This window comes from Zalophus californianus, chromosome 9 (assembly GCF_009762305.2).
Source record: "Zalophus californianus isolate mZalCal1 chromosome 9, mZalCal1.pri.v2, whole genome shotgun sequence".
Taxonomy (NCBI): Eukaryota; Metazoa; Chordata; class Mammalia; order Carnivora; family Otariidae; genus Zalophus; species Zalophus californianus.
The window spans coordinates 8,220,464-8,243,520 of NC_045603.1; the positions used below are offsets into that span (position 1 = coordinate 8,220,464).

At 48.4% G+C, this 23,057-nt stretch overlaps 1 protein-coding gene across 1 annotated transcript; it reads right to left on the reverse strand.

The window, feature by feature from the left end:
- Window positions 1–17,042: 17,042 nt before the first annotated feature.
- MCHR1 (melanin concentrating hormone receptor 1) lies at window positions 17,043–20,900 on the reverse strand. Its single transcript, XM_027591846.2, has 2 exons — window positions 20,230–20,900; window positions 17,043–18,903 (listed from the first exon to the last, which is right to left on the reverse strand). Exons 1-2 carry the CDS (start codon window positions 20,495–20,497, stop codon window positions 17,924–17,926), a joined length of 1,248 nt encoding a protein of 415 aa, XP_027447647.1. The 5' UTR covers window positions 20,498–20,900; the 3' UTR covers window positions 17,043–17,923.
- Between the last annotated feature and the right edge of the window lie 2,157 nt (window positions 20,901–23,057).

A 23,057-nucleotide genomic window follows, 5' to 3' on the forward strand; every position in this document is an offset into this window, starting at 1 on the left:
TCCCAGGGACTGGAGGGGCCGGCTTTGGAAGGAGGCTCAGTGGCTCCCTTCCTAGGTGGTTTCCCTGGGGAGAAGCCTGGGGCGTTTGGCTGGTGGCGAGATGGGAATTCAGCTGCTGGAGGTAGACACAGGAGGAAGTCTAATTCAAAAGCCATATCATGAGTGGACTTGGGAAGGAGCTCGTTGCCGTGGCAGCCTGATTCCCCTGCTGCCAAAAGCAGGTTTTCTTCTTCTGCACCTGGCAGGAGCTCCTTTCCTCTCAAGATTTCTTGAGAAAGAAAGAGTTTGGCATTCTTTTATTGAGGTCAGTGCACATTTGCAGACAGGGACCACCCTGTCACTGACATAATGTGATTCTCCGGTGTCCCCTGGAGGCAAGGACCTGGCTGAGCCCCATTCTCGTGGTGCACAGATGCACCTGGGTCTCTTGCCTCAAACACCGGAGTGATGGACCCCACCAACCTGCACTGTCTTTACTGATACTCCCCAGGGTGGCAGGTGGGCGGAGCTCCCAAGGAGACTGCTATGTTCCCTTCACAAGAAAAGGTTTTCTAGATTTTGTTTTGTTTTTTTTTGAGTGTGCCAAAGGTCAAGGTCAGGGAAGCCTGCTTGAGTAGGCCTCTTAAACCAGTCCCTGGTTTAAATCACTTTGCTCTGCTTTCTCAGGGCATTTAACTTTGAAAACACTGATTGGAACAGAGCAGAATTAAACTGTTTTGACCTGTTTCCCCTGTATCAGGCTCTGTGCTAGGCACACTGTGAGCATGCCCTCGTTTAATCCTTTAACTCAGTAAGGTGGGAATTATTATCCCCATTGTTCTAAGAATGAAATTTGAGGCTCCAGAGCTTAAGTTATTTGCCCAAGATCTCAATGCAGAAATTATGAACCCGGCCTTACCTGGGCCTCAAGGTCACGTTCCCCACCCCCACCAGTAGATAATTTGAAGCCAGCAGAGAGGTCTGTGGGGACTTGATGCACCAGCTTCACCTGCTCCCCTCACCTGACGGTCCCCATCTCCCTCCCTAATCAGGCAGTGAGTGTGGTGGGGAAACACGGGGGTGTGGAGGTTTGAATCCATACTAGCTGTGGATCCTGACCTTGTCTGAACCCCAGCCTCAAAACAGAAATATGGGAAACCCGCCCTCTGGGTTTTGTCTGTTTGTTTTTTATAAGAACACTTAGCGCTGTGGGGAGGATTCAGTGAACCGCGAAGGAAGGATCCCGTGATGTGACTCTTCTGTTAAGCTCAAAACAGTGCACATCTGCCCCCAGCCGCTTAGGAGCTGTTTCTGCTTTCTCTTACACAGTCTCCCCTGTGGGAAGGTGCTTCCCTAGCCTCCAGGGTATGTGACAGTATTGATTTGTATCCTTGAATTTGATTTTTCTACATCCTGTCCCAGCAGCAACCATCCCTGGAGCCATTCCCAGGAGAATCTTGTCCCGCTCACACACACAGTCTCCACCTCCCAGGCCGGCAAGCCACCCTTTCCCCACAAGCCCACCCCCTCCAGCAGGCCTCTGAAATGTTGCCCTGGGCGTGCTGTGCTTCCCAGCCTTCAAGCACAGCCTGGCTGACCAGTGGCCTGGGTAGCAGGTGCACATATTCAAGGAAAAATGCAAGGACAATGTTGCTTTTCTGGTTCCTGTAATTTATCTGAGGAGCCCTGCCCCCCCAACCCCGCATCCCCACCGCTTCGGGGAAGGAGAAAGGAAACCTAATTTGCCAGTTCATGGTGCTACAGTGAACAAAAAAACTTAAGAGAAATGTATTCTGTCACCAAGGCCAGAAAACTGAAATCCAGAAATCCATGTCTCTCTTCTAGCTTCTGGTGTTCCTGGGCTCGCGGACACCTTACTCCAGCCTCTGCCTCAGTCTTCACAGACCTTTCCCTCTGTGTCCCTGTGTCCCTCTCCTTTGCTAAACATCCAAGGACATAGGTCTTTGGATTTACGGCCCACCCTAAATCAAGGATCTTATCTTGAGACCCTTAACTTAATTACATCCGCAAAGACCGAATTTCCAAATAAGGTCATATTTGAAAGTGTTGGGGATGAAGACTTGGTCAGATCTTTTTGGAGGACACTATCCAAACTCATGACATGCCCTTTTGGTTCTCAACCTTTTTGCAACATTTGACACTCGTGATCACTTTCTCTTGGAAACTCTTTTCCATCTTTTCCTGGAGCCAATCCTACTTTTCTGGCTGGTCCTCCACAAGCTCTTCTACTGGCACCTCTTCTTCCCAGCCCTGGAAGGCTAGCATCCCTAAGATTCTGTCCTGTCCTTAAGTCTCTTCCTCTCCCAGTCTCCCTCAGACAATCACAGTCATTCCCAAGGTCTTTGACAAGACACAACAGAATCATCCTGGGATGTATGAGTCCATGGTGTTGCAGATTTTAGGACTAGAATGGATCTTTGCCTTTACCTGATGGCAATGGGAAAGGAATATTGTAGGGTCAGAAGAGTGGCAAAAAGGAACACAACATTTTGAAATTTCCCTGGTCTTGGTGTTCAGATGTATTGGATTGGAGAAGGAGATTAGAAAACTGGGGACCTTTGGGAAGTTTCTGCTGTAATCCAAGTATGTAATGAGGAGTGCTTAGATTAGTATGCTACCAAGAGAGACAGAGAAGGCAGAAGAGAACTTGTGTTCATCTACTGTGTGCCACTTTATATATGTTTCAAGTCTCACAACAACCCTGCAAGGAATATATTCTTACCTCCGTTTTAGAGATTAAAAAACTCAGAGAGGTTAAGTGATTTACTCAAGGTCACACAGCAAGTTAATGGCCATGCTGGGGTATAAATCCATGTGTCTCTGAGTCTAGAAGTTAGATGGAAGGAATGAATCTGTGAAATAATTTAATATAAGGCATACTGGGACTTCATGATGGAACAGATATAGTGGATGAAAAAGAGCAAAGGACATAATGCCCTGGAGAAAAATGGAGGGGGGGATTCTGGAGAGTGAGTTAGTGGTGTTGGTAAGTAGCAGGAGGGTAATAAAAATGTGGCTTCCATCATACTGAGTCTGGGATGGTAGAGATGCATGTGGACAGATGGGAATCTTGAACTGGGGGTCAGGAAGGGGGACAGGGATTTAAGGGGCATCAGTAAAAAGGGGCAAGTAATCAACTGGTTAAGGAGATGGAGATGAGGCCGTGACTGGTGACTTGTGGGAGTGCTTTACCTGCTTTATCTAAAAGGTGTTCCCTCCCCCATTTCCTTCAGGAAGATAGTTGCTTAATTTCTGATTTCTTCCTCTTAACTCCATTTCCCAAGGAAGGAAGGAGAGTTGGGGAGGCCACCAGAAATAATGAAGCTCCCCAGAAAAGCTCGTGTTGGTATGCAGCCAGGTGAGGCTAGGCAGAAGCCAGCAGTGAGCTGCAGTCGCTCACCTTGGCTCCAGGGGAGAGCACTGTTGCTGCTCTTGGAAGACTAGTAGCAGGCGGGGAAGCTGACCTAGGGAGCACCAAGCAATGGGGTGGTGGCAGGGTGGTTTATGCTCAAGATCCATTTGTCTGACAAGCCAGAGCTTTGCCAAGTGTTGGTGGTAATGGAGCTAGCATTTGGGATTTCGGCCCCCCTTTTTTTTTTCCTAGTAAGATCCAGGAGAGACCAGGATGGAAAGGTAGCAGAACCTCTATGAACCAGATTCTCTTGTTTTTCCCTTTTGCAATGAATGGTTTGCCCCCAGACTGCTGTTACAACCAGATTTCTTTCTTGTTACACACTGTAAAGTAGACCCCAGGAGGACCTGAGAACACAGCATGTATCCAGCTGAGATAGCCCATGGGTTCATCACATCAGGGCATCCATCTTCCTTCCCTTCAACTCCTTCCAAATCCCTTTATCCTTTAAGAATTCCTTCTAATTGCCTTTATCAGGAAGGCCCCCTCCCCTCCTTAGCCTTTACAGCTTGGTGGCTGAAGTGTCACTTCTTCAGCTCTGTCCTTGTCCCATGGCACTTACTCTCTCCCATACCTCTCCATCGTAGCGTCCCAATTATAATTCTTACATTTATTTGTGGGATTATCTGATTCATGTTTCTTTCCCCACTGGGGCTGGAAGCTCCTCCAGGGCTGGGACCCTGCCCACTTTTCCTTTGTCCATTTGAATTTCCATGCCCTCCTTTCTTTTGAGACCCTACATGGCAGGGTATCTGTTGTTTTTGTCTTCCCAATATCTTTCTTTCTACTTAAGGTCATATAAATGCTCTTTTTCTTTTTTTCTCTTAAAAGAAATGTAGGCTCATGCCTGCACACACTCAGTGGGGTTTCCAGTGAAATGGGCCCACTCGGGTTAACATGTGACCTGTGGTAGTCAATAGGAGTGTCCCATTTCCCTAGTTCTCACACTTGGTTGGGTGGAAATAGGAAGGTTCGTAAAGAGGGGCCCATCAGAGACTTTTTTCAGTTTTTGAAACAGATGTTGGGGGTCAAGGTGGGAGGGGGTGATGGGCAGGAGTTGATGCCTGTGAAGACAATGAAAGCCCACACACCAGCTGGCGGCCATCTTTGCTACCACACTGGGGGATATCCCTTGAGAATGAAGTTGACAGAAAGCAAAAATGAGCAAAGCGATGGAGAGAGAGGGGGATGTGAGGAAGAAAAAAAGGGAGAGTGTGCCTTAATAGCAGAGCTTGAGCCCTTGGATCCTGTCATGACTTAAAGCTTTAGCTGGCCCTGAACTTTTTACTTGAGAGGCCAATACATTCCCCTTTTTTGCTCAAATCAGTTGGAGTTAGAGCTCTATTGTTTACAACCAAAAAATTTTTACCAATTGTCTCAGTCAACTCAAGCTGCTATAACAAAATACCATACATTGACTGGCTCAAACAACAGACATGGTTTTCTTGCAGTTCTGGAAGCTAGAAGTCTAAGATAAAAGTGCCACATCCCTGAATGAACCACTGTGGCCAGGGAGATGGGCTATGGTGGTTGGGTAAGGCCAGCTGGGGCCCATCCCTGGAGCTGGGGGATGGGGTCAGTCCTTTCTAAACCACAAGATTAGAAGTTCAGGATATTGGGGAGGGTATGTGTTGTGGTGCGTGCTGGGTGTTGTGTAAGACTGATGAATCACAGACCTGTACCCCTGAAACAAATAATACATTATGTGTTAATTTAAAAAAAAGTTCAGGATATTATGAGGGTTAACAGAATAGTTATTAAACAAATAGGGATTTATTTTTCTTGCACAACAAGAAGTCTGGAGGATGGTGTTGGTTCAGCAAGTCAGTGATACCCTCAGGAACCCTTGTTCTTTCTGTCTTTCTGTCCCACCAACCTCAGTGCATTGGTTTGCATTCTTATACTTGTCACCGTATGATCCCAAGATAGTGGCTGCAGCTCCAGACAATGCATCTGCATTCAACGCAGGGAGAAAGGAGGAAGAGCCCAGAAGGTATGAAGCTCATCCGTTTACTTTAAACAGGAAAGCAAGACTTTTCCCAGCAGATGTCTGCTTAGGTGCTGTTGGCCAAAACTGGATCACATGTGCACCCTTAGCTGCAAGGGATGCTGGGAAAGCAGGAGACAGTGTTGTCCAATGGCCTTAGACTAATCATGATCCATCACCTGGGGATTCTGTTACTGAGGAAGAAGAGGGCATGGATATTGAGGGGAGTCACTGATAATGTTAGGTAAAGCCCTCTGAATACACCCAAACTTTCTCAACTCTACACATTTGCTCAAGTTTTTCCACCCACCTGAAACTTGCTCTTCTCCATCTTTGCTCGTCAAAGTCCTATCCGCCCTTTAAAATCTTTTTCAAATGCTTGAACCCACAGTGAGATGTGAAGACTTCTTCAGCCTCCCCTAGCACCTTCTACCTTTATTCTGGGACTTCGTTCTCTCTGTCCTGTGGATGGTCATATGCATGAGGCAGTATCCCACTGTGGCACAGCCTTAAGGTTAGAACTTTTCACGTGTGCCTTTGATGGGTGACCTAACCTCTCCAGGGCTTGAATTTCCTCATCTATAAAATGGGAATAATAACAGAACCTGCCTCACAGAGTTGCTGTGAGGATCAAATAGGATAATTTATTTGTTAAATATTTTACCTAGTGTCTATCCCATAGCCAGCACTTGATAACTGCTAACCACTATTATTATTATTACTACTACTGCTATCCTGTTCTCCCCATCGCCTCCCTTGGTCTCCACCTTCCTCAGCTTTGCATACTCCGCCACACTTCTTAATATTGAGGTATAATTCACATACCATAAAATGTACCCTTTTGCAGTATGTAATTCAGTGGTTTTTAGTACATTCACGAGGCTGTGCAGTTGCCCCTGCTGTTTCATTCCAGAACATTTTTATCACCTTCAAAAGATGGCAACCACAAATCTGCTTTCTGTCTCTGTGGATTTGCCAGTTCTTGGACACTTCATGTAAATGGAATCATACAACATGTGGTCTTTGTGACCGGCCTCTTTCATTTAGCGTCATGTTTTCAAGATTGATCTGTGATGTAGCATGTGTCAGTACTTTATTCTTTTTTGTGGCTTCATATTATTTTGTTGCATGGATTTACCACATTTTGTTCATCCAATAATCAGTTAATAGATAATGGACATTTGGGTTATTTTTACCTTTGGCTATTCTGAAGAATGCAGCTACGAACAGCTACGCCAGGTTTTTGTGTATGCATTTTTATCTCTCTTGGGCATACACCTAGGAGTGGAATTGCTGGGTCACACAGTAACTTTGTGTTTAAACCTTTTTTTTTAAAGATTTTATTTATTTATTTGAGAGAGAGAGAGAGAGTGAGAGCCAGAGAGCACGAGAGGGAAGAGGGTCAGAGGGAGAAGCAGACTCCCTGCTGAGCAGGGAGCCCAATGTGGGACTTGATCCCGGGACTCCAGGATCATGACCTGAGCCGAAGGCAGTCGCTTAACCAACTGAGCCACCCAGGCACCCAAAACCTTTTTTTTTTTTTTTTAAAGATTTTATCTTTTTTGACACAGAGAGACACAGGAGGCATAGGAGGCATGGTTTATCCACTGGTGGCATTAGCTGTGACTCTGGGGTCTGGGGAAGAACTGCTATTTCTGCCTTCACTCTGTGCTTACTTTGTGTCAGGCCCAGTGCTGGGCCCTGGAGTCCATGTTGGCAGGGAGCCACAGTCTACAGAGGCACAGATACGTCGGCAGACTATGGAATTGTGATGTCATGAATACAATCCTGGAGGGCAGCCCAGGGCACGGTGGCGAGATGACACAGCAAGAGAGGGAACACAAGCAGGGGCAGTGGGAGAGGGAGAAGCAGACTCCCCGCTGAGCAGGGAGCCCGACGCAGTGTTCGATCTAAGGATCCCCTCTGGGATCATGACCTGAGCCGAAGGCAGACGTGTAACAACTGAGCCACCCAGGCACCCTGTGTTTTGAAGAACTGTCACACTGTTTTTCCACCGTGGCTGCGCCATTTTACATTCCCACGAGTAGTGTTGGAGATTCTGATTTCTCCACATCTTCGCCCAAACCTGTTACTGCCAGTCTTACTCTGTCACTTTAATCCCAGTGACCGTACATGGTAGATGTTCAACCTGTTGAATTGAAGCTCTCTGGGGCTTTCACTCCTCCAGAGTTTGGTGAGGCTAGCATAGGAGGCATGGTTTATCCACTGGTGGCATTAGCTGTGACTCTGGGGTCTGGGGAAGAACTGCTATTTCTGCCTTCACTCTGTGCTTACTTTGTGTCAGGCCCAGTGCTGGGCCCTGGAGTCCATGTTGGCAGGGAGCCCACAGTCTACGGAGGCACAGATACGTCGGCAGACTATGGAATTGCGATGTCATGAATACAATCCTGGAGGGCAGCCCAGGGCATGGTGGCGAGATGACATCAGTTCCCCCAACTGGGAGGGAGGAGGCTGTTCAAGGAGGGCTTCCTGAAAGAGGCACCGCCTGACCTTTGTCTTAAATGTGAAGTAGGAGTTACTTGGGCAAAAAAGGGCGGGGGGGGGTGGGGATAGTGTTCCCAGGCAAAGAGATTGGCACAATTAAATTGTGGTGCTAGGAAACACCTGGATTGTGCTGTGGAGGTGGCGGGGTGGGGAGGGAGAGTAAAGTGGAGATTCAGTGGTGAGGGAACAGCAGAGAGCTCTGAGGATGAGAAGTCCAGCTTCCACACAGGAGAAACGGAACAGATGGGAGGTCTGCCTCTGTCTCCTCATCTGTAAAATAGGGATAATGATAATATTCTCTACCTTGTAGGGATCTTGTATGGATTTAATGAAACTGAACAAAAAGTTTGTACAGCATTTGAAAGCATCTCTGATACATGCTAGATAAATATTGGTCATAACTGCTGCTCTCTGCCAGGAACTTGAGGAAACATCTTTGTATGTTCCTGTGTGGGGCTCAGAGAGAAGTGAATGGACAGGTCTGGGGGGGGGGGTCAAGGCAGCAGGTGTTCACAGTAAAGATATAATGTTTCCATTGTCACCATGAGGATGGAGGGAGGAGGTAGAGGGACAGTAGACGTTTTCCAGAAAAGGAAGATGGACTTGGCAGACAAAGCAGTAGGTGTCCACCTCAAGGAAGCAGCAGTTATCAATCAACCATTATGTATCAACCTGTGCGCAAGGCATTGTGTAAAAATTGCTGAGATGTAAAGAAATATGCCTACCTAACCAAGTTTACAATTAAGTTGGAGAGACAAGGCGATAATTCAAGTAAATAGCCAACAAGTCACATGATAGAGCAAGATTAATCATTTAATAAGTGGCATAGCTAGGAAGTTTTATCAGAGTCCAGAGAATGATTAACTCATTGGAGGCTAGTGAGGGCTGGAAAGGCTTCATGGAGAAGCAGGAAACTGAGCTGGAGCAGAAGAGTGGGTAGGATTCAAGTAGGCACAGGGAAGGAGAGGTCAAATCTGATGGAGGAAACCACAGGGCGGGGCAGGGGCAGTTCTTTTATTTGCAATTAACCAGAGAAGAAGAGAACGAGTCTGGAGCATCCTGTGGAGGTTAATGGAGAACAGGACAGGAAAAAGTGATATAATTAACAACTAACATTTATTAAGTGCTAGGCAGAGTGTTAAGTGCTTTTTGTGTTGGGAGAAAGAAACATTACCGTTTTAAAATCATGCTCCAGGAAGAGGGTCAGATGTTTAAATGCTTCCAGGAACTAGACAAAAATGTGACTCAGGCCAAGTGTTAGATGGGATGGGAGGGAGTAGTGGGGATTGTTGCAAACTCGGGAGTACTCACTTCCTCTAAAAGGGGCCATCAGGCAGCCCCAGTGAACTGTGGTCTTCAGTGACCACCATGATCTTAAATCCAATGGACCGTTTCCTGCCTCACTGACCTGACCTCCTAGGCAGCCCACCACTCCTCCTTAAACTATTCTCTTTTCTTGCTTCTATGATGCCACACTTACTCACTTTCCCTTCTACCTCTCTGGCCATTCCTTTATAGATTCCTTTGATGGCTTGTCTATTCCTCCTCTGTTCAACCTCTGCATGGGAAGTTCCCAGGACTGAGGCCCAAGGCTCTTCTCATCTGACTCTGCACTGTCTCCCCCTTGGGGCCATCCCATCAATCTGTAGGCCAGTGGCCCTCAACTTTATATTTCCAGCCTGGCTCTTCTGAAATCAATGGGATACTTGAACATCTCACATATAAACAAAGCCCATACTGGACTTAATGATGTCCTCCCATAAATCTGCACCCCTTCAGGTCCCCCAGTTCAATAAATGGAACCCTCATCCCTCCAGTTATACATACCATCAACTCAATCTTCATCCTCCACAGCCAGCTCATCCCAGGCCCTGTGGCTTCTGCTCCACAAATGTATCTTGCATGTGTCTACCTTTCTCCATCTCCACTGCTACCACCCCAATGCAGGCCATTACCATGGCTCGCCCAAATAACTACTGTAGACAGTCCCTTTGCTTTTATTCTCTACCCCGTTCTAATCCATTCTCTACACAGAACCCAGGATGATGACGTTCAGATACAAATGTAAGCCTATCATTCACATGTTTAAAGCCTTTTGATGGTTTCTCTTAGATTGGGTATAAAATCCAAAGTCATTGGGCACTTGGCTGGCTCAGTCAGTGGAGCATGTGACTCTTGATATTGAGGTCATGAATCCAAGCCCCATGTTGGGCAAAGAGCCTACAAAAAACTAACTAAAATTAAAAAACAAAGTCATTAGTATGGTTCACAATGCCCTACGTGAGCTGAGCCCAGGGTTATAAAATCAAATGTCTATAGGGTACAGGCGAGTGACTTAAATAAATGAAACGAGCTGAGTCAGGAAAACAATAAGGGCAAGGACTGTGGCAAACTGTAGAGTGCATGCTTATGGAAGAAGATCATCGCTTGAATCCAGCAGATTGTTGGCCTGTGGGAAGGTAGAACCTGTGGCAGGATCTTCTGATATTTCAAGAGAAGCTGGGTCATTCCAATTTTTAAGTAAACCTAGGAATTTAAAAGTTGGCAACTGGTTCGCAAACTTTTTTATCTTAACAAAACAAAAAACAGAAAATCACATCCATGGGTCAGATGCAGCTCCCCAAGCAGCCAGATGCTGACTTCTGCTCCAAGGATCATGGACAGAGAACTCTTCTTAGAAAAATTACTCATGGTTTAGTTTGAAAAGCACGTAATGGGGTTAGGAGGTGGGGCTTGCAAAGATAAAGTGTCTCTTCTTCCCCTTGCTGCAATGAGATAGATTGAGACACAGAGAAATACATTGCTCTGCATAATATAGTAAAAGGGTATCTTCTTTGGCAGGAACAGTTTTATGTTTTACATTGGATTGTGGGTTTTCTTTAGACTGGCCAGGGGAGAGGAGATTTGGAGGCCCTAAGAGAAGGAGGAAGAAGGAGATGGGGAAAGGGCTCAGATCCAATGTCCATGGCTCAGAAACAGGGCAGCAGGCCAAGCCTGTGAGGGGAGGGCAGAAGGGCTTCCCCATGACATGGTGTGACAGACGGACTGCAAGAATCCTGAGGTCTGCCAGCCAACTCAGTCCTTTCCAGTGCGGGCCCTTCCCTCCTGGCCTTCCCTGCTTTGGCAGTCTCTGAGCCCCATTATCACAGGTTTGAGCTAGCCCTGGCTGCCCTGGGGTGAAACCACCTGCGGAGAGCCAGGCAGAGGTGATCTGAGCCAGAGACAGCTGGGGGCACACAGGAAGGACCTGCCCACCACCACCCACAGAGACGTTTGAGGGGGTGCCTGCCTGCCTGAGATGTTAAGTTGGTTTATATGGATATTTCAGGTCAAGGCGACCCTGAGAATCCCTCAGGTTGCATATGTGACCTCTCATTTAATCATCCCGACAGCCCATGGCCCACGTGTTGTTCTCCCCATTTTACAGATGAGGAGAAACAGGCCCAGGAGAGAAAGGGACTTGTCAAGGCCACGGGGCTACTAAGTGCTAGAGCCAGCAAGTCGAGGGATTTACCCACACTGCCCTTGCAGGGAGAGAGGGAGGCACAGTATTTCCGGAGAGAGAGATCTGAAAGGAGGCCACTGGGAGTCGAAATGGCAGGGGGATGAAAACTGGATTTGCTTTCGCCGATTCATGAGTCCATGCAGACTCTGGGCCTGCAACAGAGCCTCCTGGACAAGTCGGTTCATGTTGGGCTGGACTAGAAGACCCCTCCTGGCCTCTCAACCCTGTGATTCTATGACATTTGATGTGGATGATGCATCTACTTGAGCTTTTATGCTGGATATTGGTGGGGGTCCTGTGAGAATGACTAAGAAATGCAGACATCCCTGCCTGGGCAGCTCACTCAGTGGAGGAGGCAAAAGCAAGGTAGCCCTTCGGCAAGGTGGTAAGGGAGCGGTGAGGGGCTTATACAGAGCTCTAGGAATCTAGAAGAGGGAGCAATTAATCCTCAGGGGGAGGCCCATGTCCTCCCAGATGAGAACACAGCAGAGGTGAGCCTTGGGTGGGTATATTAGTCTCTATACATAACAAAGTACCACAAACTGGGTGGCTAAAAACAACAGAATTTTATGGTCTCACAGTTCTGGAGGCTGGAGATGTGAAATCAAGGGGTAGGCAGGACCATGCTCTCTCTGAAGATGCCAGGGAAGGGTCTGTTGCATGACTCTCTCCCAGCTGCTAGCGGCCTCTGGCATTCCTTGGCTTGTAGATGGAACACTCCAATCTGCCATCTCCCCATGGCGTTCTCTCTGTGTCTTCACATTATCTTCCCTGAGTGTGAGTTTGTTCATGTCCAAATTCCCTTTTTTAATAAGGATACCAGTCATATTGGCTTAGAACCCACACTGATGACCTCATCTGGACTTGGGTAAATCCTTAAGACTCCATAGATTTCCATATAAGGTCATATTCAGAGGCATTGGGTTTAAGACTTCAACATACCTCCTTTTGTGGGATGCAGTTCAACTTATAACAGAGGGCAAACAAGAATCCCACCTGGGAGAGGAGAAGGGGTTCTTCAGGCCAGGGATGTACAAAGGCAGAGAGGTATGAGGTTCAAGGTGCAATTATTGGGGGTGGGAGGGCGATAAGGCTGGGGCCGATTGGAGGAAAATCATGTGATTTGAGGTGAGATAATACATTATGTGGACTTTGGAATCCAACGTACCTGAAATAGCTCTGTGACCTTGGCCAAGTCATTTAGCCTAAGTCACAACTGACCCATCTCTGAAATGGGCATAAAGGTCTGTCTACCATAAAATGCTGGTGGGGAGATTAAATAAGTTACTAAACCGGGCGCCTGGGTGGCTCAGTCGGTTAAGCGACTGCCTTCAGCTCGGGTCATGATCCTGGAGTCCCGGGATCGAGTCCTGCATCGGGCTCCGTGCTCGGCGGGGGGCCTGCTTCTCCCTCTGACCCTCCCCCCTCTCATGTACTCTCTCTCTCTCTCATTCTCACTCTATCAAAATGAATAAATCTTTAAAAAAATAAATAAGTTACTAAACCAATATAGTACTGAACATCATGCTTAGCAAAGAAAAACCTTTAAAAAAATAGAAGCCTTTTTTTTTTTTAACAAAAGATGTTGCCCTTCTGTGTAGCCTGAGATCACTACTATTCATCACTAATCAAGGAGATAGCTTTGCTATAATTAAGTGAATGACTTTTCCATCCCATCTCTGACCTAGAAAGTTCTCCTGGTTGTCCTCTGAGATTCAGACATGAAGTCGGGGCACTCAGGGTAGGTTGCCCATCACTGTTCAAAGAGAAACCCCACCTCAAAGAGGAATCCCCGCCCCTCCTCCATCACCATGACTCCCCCCGTTTCTACCATCTCAGAATTTAGGTATAATTAGTAAGTCATTGCTAATTGTAAAATTAAGTTTTAGCCTGGTCTCACTAACCATCCTCCAAGATGGGATGCTACCTTGCTTTTTCTGACCTCCTCAACTCAAGCTGCTGATCAGTTTGACTCATTGCAAATCATACGGCTAGGAGAAGGAGGAGGTTTTGGGGGATTTGTGGCTTTCCATCCAAATGCTCCATGGAAAAAAAAAGCCAAGTATCTCATTGAATAGCAGGGAGAAAAAGCCTAGCTAAAAAAATTTTTTTTCTTAGTAATAAGGCATAAAGAATCAATTATTATTAATTTGAATTGAGTAAAATATTATTGCTAATAATAAAAAAAATCCAATTTTAAAAATGGGCAAAAGGTTTGAACAGACATTTCTCCAAAGAAGATATACAAATGGCCGGGGCGCCTGGGTGGCTCAGTCATTGACCATCTGCCTTCGGCTCAGGTCATGATCCCAGGGTCCTGGGATCGAGCCCTGCGTCAGGCTACCTGCTCGGCGGGAAGCCTGCTTCTCCCTCTCCCACTCCCCCTGCTTGTATTCCCTCCCTCGCTGTATCTCTTCCTGTCAAATAAATAAAATCTTTTTTAAAAAAAGTATACAAATGGCCAATAAGCACATGAAAAGATGTTCAACATCACTTATCATTGGGGAAATGCAATTGAAAACCAAAATAAGACCACTTTACATTCATTAGGATGGCTATTATTGAAGGGAGGGAGGGAGGGAGGAAGGAAGGAAGGAAAGAAGGAAGGAAGGAAGGAAGGAAGGAGAGAAAGGAAAGGAAAAGAAAAGAACTATTGTTGGGAAGGATGTGGAGAAATTGGAGAACCCCTGTGCATTGCCAGAGGGAAGGTAAAATGGTGCAGCCACTGTGGAAAACAGTATGGCATTCCTCAAAAAGTTAAACATAGAATTGCCATATGATTCAGCAATTTCACTTTTGGCTATAAACACAAAAGAACTGAAAGCAGGATCTCAAACAGATATTTGTATACCCATGTTCCTAGCAGCATTATACACAATAGCCAAATGGTAGAAACAGCCTAAATGTCCACTGACAGATGAATGGATAAACAACAGGTGGTATATACATACAATGGAATATTACTCAACTTTGAAAAGGAATGAGATTTTGACATATGCTATCACATGGAGAACCTTGAAGGCATTATAATAATTGAAATAAGTCAGACATGAAAGGACAAATACTGTATGATTCCACTTATATGAGGTACATAGAGTAGTCAAAATCATAGAGACAAAAAATAGAATGGCGGTTGCCAGGAGCTGTGGGGAAGGAGAATGGGGAGTTGGCTTAATGGATGTAGAGTTTCAGTATGGGAAGACCAAGAAATTCTGGAGATGGGTAGTGGTGATAGTTGCACAATGATATTATTATGCACGATGAGTTACTTAATGCCACTGAATTATACACTTGAAAACAGTTAAAATGGTTATATCTATATATCTTTTGTTGTGTTAAAATACATGTAATTAAAATCTACCATCTTGACTATTTCTAAGTGTATAATTCAGTTATTTATATTTTACCACAATAAAAAACAAAATAAAAACTGATGGGGCACCTGGGTAGCTCAGTGGGTTAAATATCCAACTCTTGATCTCAGCTCAAGTCTTGATCTCAGGGTCATGAGTTCAAGCCCCAAGCTGGGCTCCACGCTGGGAGTAGAGCCTACTTAAAAAAAAAAACCAAAACTGATAATGCAGGAAATAACAAAAATGGCTAGTCCTTTTATTTGGTGTTCTTACACGTATTTCTTTAGTGAATATCAATATGCAGGAGAGTTTGCCTGCAGTCACTTACAACTTTGGTTTGCCTAACCTGTGAGGTCTCCCTGCTCTGGAATCCTTCCACTGTTGAGGACTTTAGGGACTTAGTCCTCACAGTGGGAGATGAAATATTTTCTGGGGAGTAGATGAAGGAGCAATGTAGGAAGCACTCACTGGGTTTGGGGAGATGGTGCGATGGGCCCCAAGGAGAGAGACGGTATTTATTAGGTATGGAAAGGGGAAAAGGAGCAAAGAGATCAATTTTGTGCTCTTCACCCACTTCTTGGACTCTGTACCTCTCAGTGGCCCCCGCAGTTCCCTGAGGTTGGGGCTATTCATAGCTCCAGATTGAATGAGGAGGAAAGGAAAATTCCACTCATTCCTCAGACCTGCGACCAGCCCTACCCTCAGCCCACCATTCCCACCAGTGATGTCATGATGACAGTCCTGCCAGCAACCCACCCCTTCCCTCTGCTCATGCTTGTGCTTATTCTTATCTAGTGGCACCTGCACAGTTGGGCTGGGGAAGGATGTGCTGGCACAGTTCCCCTACCCCCGTTCTAATCTCCCTGCCTCCCTTCCTTCTGCATCCCCCCAGGTTCCTCCTGACTTCAACTCTCCCCCAATCCTCTCCCCTCCCTTCTGTTTACATTTCCACCCACTCACTTTCTGTCTCAACCTACTTTGCTTCAATGTCAGTTTTCAACTGGGGTTGAGAGCTGAAGGAAGGAGTGTTGCTGGGCCCTCCTTAGCCCATCACCTGCATTTCCTGGGAGAGGCCACCTGGCCTATTTCATCTCCCAGACTCCTCCTTGGAGGGGAGAGGGGTGGACAGAAGCCTTTCACAGGCAAACCACATGCAGGAAAACCTCCTTTTCTGGAACCAGTGGGTAGGAGTTGCCTCAAGGCTTCCCTAAGAATCTTTTTTCTTTTGTTGAATGTGCATCTGAAATAGGTTGGGAGCTTACCTGTGGCAGCTAGAGACACCACTGTTAGGGAAAACTGTCAGCTTCTTGGCTCTCCCACGCCCCTATAGAGGTGGAGGGGAACACAAGCCCCAAAATACTACAGCTAATGATTATGATATAAAGGACTGTCCAGGGGTGCCTGGGTGGCACAGTCCATTGGGCTACTGACTCTTGGTTTCAGCTCAGGTCATGATCTCTGGGTTATGGGCTTGAATCCCGCGTCAGGCTCCGCGCTCAGTGTGGAATCTACTTAAGACTCTTTCTCCCTCTCGCTCTGCCCCTCCCACCTCTCTCTCTCTCTCTCTCTCTCTCTCAAATAAAATCTTAAAGAAAAAAAAAGCTGGTCGGGACCTGAAGTTTGCTAAGCAGGCTATCTGCTGCAACTCTGCAATGAAAAATAGCCAGCAAGAAAAGGCTGAGCTGATGCACCTGCTTTACGGATGCATCTGAACAAGTTGGGAGCTCACGATTTGTTGCCACTGTCTCAACGTCTGCTGAGCGGTTTGCCCCTGGACTCCTGGTCCGTCCCCCGCCCCCCCCCCCCAGCTCCTCTCCGTGAAGAAGCTTGAGAAGCAGCAGCCTTGGCTGCCGCCCAGCGGCCCATCTGTAATCTTCCTGCTCAACATCAGATCTTGGCTGCAGCAGGAGGCAGGCTCAGGCTGCCCCAGAAGCCAGGAGTGTGACTGGTGACTCAGCGGGGGAGGTGACGGGTGGGATTTGGGGCCTGAGGGGCCAGCACCGATGACAACCAAGTGCTTTTGAGCAGAAGACAGGAAGCTGAGTCCTGAGCACAAGGCCAGCAGCAGAACTGCAATCTAAGGAATCCAAAGTAATTCCGTTTGTGGGGCTGAATCCTTCCTGTGGGTTTAGATCCCCTGCTTCTTGCTTCCTAAGATGCAGCTTGACCAAGGTCTAGATTCCACAGCCAAGTGACCCCTCTTTCCCTTTTCCGCCACCCACCCCCACCCCCAAGCCCAAGCAATTCTGCAGGAGCATCCAAAGAGATGTGGGTAGAGATTTTCCTTTATTCATTTTTTATTTTGGAGAGGAAGGGCTGGAGCAAAAAGATGATGCCAACACACTAGGCATCACAATGACCCTTGCACATGCAGGGCACTGACGGGCACCCACTCTGGATCTGGTGATTAACAAATGTGCCTAATGACGACAATGTCCCCACAGCTGCAAAAGCCCCCTTGCTCCTGCCCATTTTTCTTAATTTCAAGACTTCTACCCATACCCACTCAGGTAGCCTTGTCATTCTCCATAAGTGGATCTCCTACAAATTGGGTTTTTACTCCTGTGGGCTCAGGGCACTGACCCCCCCCCCAAAAATAAGCATGCATCCCCTAGAGATACAGGCAGATTGACAGGACGCTGGAACACAGAGAGATGGCCTGCTTCATTTCTTATCATCCTCCAGCTTGGGAGAAAGGCTGCCCTCCATCTCACCAATGAGAGATGGGAAAGAACGTTGAGGACATACCGCTTTCCCATCTCCCCAGGACCCTGTAGTAGGGCCCCACCACTCACACCCTGAAGTAGGGCCTTCCCAGATTTCAAATAAACCGGCAGTTGAGAAAAAGACATGTGGGAGCTAAGAGATGTAGGGCTCAAGTGAACATTTAAACCAAAATTTTCTTCTTGCTCAGTTTCTGTTCAATCCAAAGGTCTCTTCCTACTCTCCCAAGGGGACTTCTGATGCTTGAAGCCCCCAAATCTGGCTCCCAGCCTCCCCAGCAATTTGTGGACCCTGTGGAATGTTTTTGGTTGCCACAACCCCTCACCACCCAGCCTCCCTGCATTCTCGCAGAGGGGTCTTTTGTTCTTCTCAGGTCTCTCCTCATTGGTCTGCTATGCTGTCCTGACTTGGAGGTGCCCGGGGTGGCAGGGGAAGGGTCAGGTGCCCTTGCTTTCTGTCCTCTCCTCGTCGGCTGTCTGGGCATTGCTGACGGCTCGAAGCTGCCCCTGGGCGGCAGGCTTCACTGACAGGACCAGGCGTTTGCGGAATGTCTCACAGAGCACGATGTACACAAAGGGGTTGAGGCAGCTGTTAGCGTAGCCCAAGCTGATGGCTGCGTTGTATAGGTAGACAAAGGTGAGTGTTGGGCGGCTGATGGACAGCTGGGTCAGCTGTAGCACATAGTAGGGAGCCCAGCACACAAAGAAGACCAGGCAGATGGCGATGGCCGTGCGAGTCACCCTCTTTGTCCGCAGCCGGATGCTGCGTTGAGAGGCCGGAGCTACCGAGGACATCATGCGCTGCAGGATCCTCACATACGCGGCTGTGATGACTACGAAGGGCAGGGCAAAGGCCAGGAAGAACTGGTACAGGGTGAACCAGTAAAGGTCAGTGTCTGGGTTGGGCAGGCGGATGCCGCAGCCCACCGTGCCCCCTGGGAAGGGGATAAGCCTAGCGTAGAGCCACACGGGGGTGATGCTGATGAAGGAGAGGGCCCACAGGAGGCAGATCACCAGGGTGGCCACAGAGGGCTTCCGGAACTTGGTGGAGGAGATGGGGTGGACAGTGGCCAAATAGCGGTCAATGGCCATGGCAGTCAGGATGTAGGTGCTGGTGAACTGACTGTTGGCGTCCATGGCCGTGATAAGTGTGCACATGGTCTCCCCAAAGTGCCAGACACCGTTGCCCATGAGCTGGTGGATCATGAAGGGCATGCCCAGGAGAAAAAGGAGGTCCACCACCGAGAGGTTGATGATGAAGATGTCGGGGACATTGCTGCACCAGTGCAGTTTGGACTTCTTCACCACCGCGAAGATGACCGTGGAGTTCCCGATGATGCCCAGGAGGCAGATGGTGCCGAACACAGAAGGCATGATGATGTTGATGTAGGAGACACTCCCTGTGCGAGGAGGTGGCCCTGGGGACAAAAGGAGCAAATGTTGACCGTTTGACATGGACTCCTCTCCAAGGGCTGACATCCTCCCGGCGTGCTCAGCCTCCAGTGATGACGTGCTTGCCTACCTCTTTATCTTCTTTCCATTTCAGCTCAGGGCTCACCATCCAGCTGGAATCCTTTCCTACCATTCTCCCCCCCCCACACTGTGGCTAATCCTTCCCCTTGCCCTCCTCCACCGGTTCCCTGGCTAATCCTACCAGATTTCTCCCACACCACCTGTTAGTTGAAGGACCCAGTCCTTTACTGCCTGCATTTCCTCAGAAGGCACAGAATCAGGAACCACCGCTGTCTGCAGAGAATTATTCTGTGGGCCCGTAGGCTTCACCAGGAAACCTCGTCAGTCAACATAGCCAGAAGGACATGAAAGTGTGTGTGGGGGGGGTGGGCGGGTGCACACAAGTACACATGCGTGCACACATGCATGTGCACACATGTGGGTGAGCAAGCACATGTATGGATGGGCGCATTCATGTGTTTACTGTTTGCAGCCCTGATCATCTCATTTTAGAAATCGCTAGTTGGAGGCTGTGCACTGATTCCTAGGCATATCTGTGGGCTACTGTCTTGTGAAGCGAGGCTTTTGCCCATCAGGCCCGCAGCCCTCCCTTCTCCTGGGTTCCTATCAGGGAATTCCTTGGTCTATATCTTCTGAGCCTGGGCTTCCCAAGTGAGCAGAGACTGAAGCTGTGTGTTGCAGCCTAGCTGCCTGAGAATTTTCTGCACACAAGCCTTTCCTCTTTTTCCTTCCTCTCCTTCAGAGCTAGAATTTCAGGGCATTTTGGCTCTGGAAATGTCAGGAAGCTTCATTCACCAGGAAAGTTAATCCCCTCATGGCTCTGTGAGTTAGCCCTTTCCAGGGCCTTTCCCAGGGGTCGGGAAGGATGTTTCAGATCCCATTACTGCAGTTTCAGTAAAAAGACAAGGGGATCGGTGAATGAGTGAGCTTCCAGCTGTCTCCTCACATACCATCCTCTGGCTTGTTTTGCTTGCTTTTCCAGCCTGGAATTTTTTTCTGCAAAGCATTTGGAACTCATGGGTGAGTCTTCCCCTGTCTCCCTCACTGGCGGGCCGCTTCTGAACGTGCCTTTGCCCTCTTCTCTGCCCCTGCCCCTGCTGCCCCTGCCTGCCCCGCCCCCTTCTCCCCTTCCCCTCCGGGCAAAGCCGACCGCAGGTCTCAAGCCCAAGAACTGTACTAAAGTTTCCGGAGCAGTTTGGCTCAGAGGTGAAACCTTCCCATTTCCCACCCCCAGCGCAGAGGAAGGAGGACTCCCCTCCAGCACTACTCACCGGCCGCGGTGAGGTTATCGGGGCCATCCGAGGTGTTGCTGGCATTGGGACCAGTGGGCAGCAGCGAGGCTTCCAGGTCCATCCTGCCGCTGCCCGTCGCCTGCTCGCCCGTCCACCCACGCAGGCTGCGGCAGCGCCGCCCGCCCGTCCGTCCCAGAGCACGAGCCCCGCAGTCCGGAAGGGGGTCTTCCAGGCGGTCTGGCAGCGTCTTCCGCCTCCAAGCCCCGCTTCTCTCCCCACTCCCTCCTTCCCCGGCTCCCACTGACATCACCTATGCACATTAACATTCGGAAGCAGATGCACATTAACCTCTTCAGTCCCGAGCAGCAGCTCCCCGCTTCTGACTGCCTGCGGAGCCTCGGGGAAGCCAGGAAGGGCCGGGGCTCAGGCAACCCCATCAGGGAGGAGGGGGCTTCCTTCCCTTCCCATGTGCTCGTGGGGCCGTGTCTCCTGTGCTTGCAGGAGCTTGCTGCATGTGAGGACCCAGATCCCTGCGAAGACAAATGAGAGAATTCTCCTCCGGAGGACAGAATGAGCCTGGCCTAGTCCCTAACCCCAGATGAGGGTGGCTGGGCCAAGTGGCAGGGGCCAGAGGGGACTCTTCACAGATCTTGGAGATGGCAAGCTCAGACCTACAGCACCAGGCCACCCTCAGCTCCTTCCCAGTGCCCTGCTGGATTCCAGCTAGCTCCCTGGCTAGACCACCAGCGACCACCAGAAGCCTCCTTGTTGGCAACTGAGCTGCTGACCAGCACTCAGAGGTGGCACAGGTCACTCTATGCTGGTGATGGCCAGGGTCTTAGGGACCAGCAGGGGACAAACTACATTCTGCACAGAATTGAGGTCCAAGCTTACAGAGATTTTATTTTTCTAAATGCTCTGAGGTCTTCCAGGTTTTACCTGGGACTTCTTGAGACAAATTTCAGAGCATAGCCCCCACCCCAAAAAAGGTTGTCAACTAGGAACAGTGTTAGAGGGCAAAACCTTAAGTGAATTCTTGGCCAAGGTGTCCTGCCACCAGCCTCCAGTGTCCTCACAGCCAAGAACTGCCACCACACTTACTGCCAGACTCCAGAACAGGGGCTTCAGGGTCACCACAGTCTGATCCCTACTTGCTTCTTCAGTCTTATTTATGAATGAGTTTCATCCAACAAATATTTATTGAGCACTTACCACTTGCCAAGCACTGTTCTAGGTTCTGTAGTGACAAAAACCAATAGGGTTTTTTGGGTGGCTCAGTGGGTTAAGCATCTGACTCTTGATCTCAGCTCAGGTCTTGATCTCAGGGTTGTGAGTTCAAGTCCCACACTGGGCATGGAACCTACTTAAAAATAGATAAATGAATAAAAAATAAAGTCCCCAAGTCCCTGTTCTCATGGAGATTACATTCAAGTTGGGGTGAGGTGGGGGGGTATAGAAAATATACAAAAAAATTAAAAAGACAATTTCTGAGGTTGGTGATCAGTGCTATGAGAAATGAAGCAGGGGGAGGGGGCCAAGGAATGCTAGGGGAGGTGCAGGTTGCTATTTTACGTAGGAAGGCCTCTCTGGGAAGTGTTTTAAGAAGAGTCCTGAAGGAAGTAAAGAAGCGTGCTTGGAAATAGCTGAAAGAAGAACTTTTCAGGCAGTAAGAATAGCCAGTGCAAAGGCCCTGCGGCAGGAGTGTGCTGAGTATCTTTGAAGAACTATAGTAGAGCAAAGAATGATAATACTGGCTATCGTAGAGCAAAGGAAGATTAGCAGATGACCTCAGAGAGGAAACAGTAGGAAGGGCAGATTCTGTTAGGCCTTGTCAGCCATTGTAAGGACTTCGGCTTTTCTTTTAGGTGAAATGGGGTCACCAGAGAGTTTTCTGCTCAGGAGAGACATGATCAGACATGTTTTAAAAGGATCAGTCTGGGGACACCTGGATGGCACGGTTGGTTGAGCGTCCAACTCTTGGTTTCAGCTCAGGTCATGATCTCAGGGTCATGAGATCAAGCCCCTCATTGGGCTCTGCACTCAGTATGGAGGCTGCTTGAGATTTTCTCTCCCTCTCCCTCCGCCCCTCCCACTCCTGCTTTCTCTAAAATAAATAAGTAAGTTTAAAAAATAATAAAAGGATCAGTCTGCTGCTGGATAGCAATTGAAACGTTATTTTAGCTTGGGTTCCCTTGAAAGCAGAGACTGAGAAAAGGACTTATGTGCACATGAGCTTTTCTGAGAGATGACCCAAGAAGCAGGCATGAGGGCGTGGGACAATGAGACGGTAAAGGAGAAAAAGCCAACCTAAGGGTACATTAGTTATGTCACTGCTGTGGGCAGGAGCTTGAGTTTACCAGCCTCCTTGAAAAGTGCACAGTTTCCCAGAATTATCTGCCTGAAGTACGGGAAGCAGGAACGTTTATCCAGTTACCCTGTCCCCCACTGGTTGAAGGTTGCCCCTGGGGTGTTAACTCTGCACTTTGGGGTGCATGGATAAAGCAGGCTCCTATAGCATCAAGCGTTGATGGGGCAGAGAGCAAAGAGATGTGCAGCTCACACTCGAGGCAAGAAGCAAGTAGATCTTGTGCTGGAACCAAAAGGACTCTGACAGCATTGAAATCCAGGGCAGAAGGCAAACAGGTACGAGGTGTGCACTGGAGGCAAGACACTGTATGCACCGGATCAGCTGAGCTCATATACGACTGTCCACTGCAGTTGGAAGTGAAGTCAGAGGTGACCAGGGGATATGTGATGTGAGTCACCAGAGGCATCCAATATAAAAGGCTTCTGCAATAATCCAGTTGGAAGAGGATGGTGTCCTAGATCAGGAAGGTGGAGGTGGGGGAGAAATGGTGGGTTTCTAT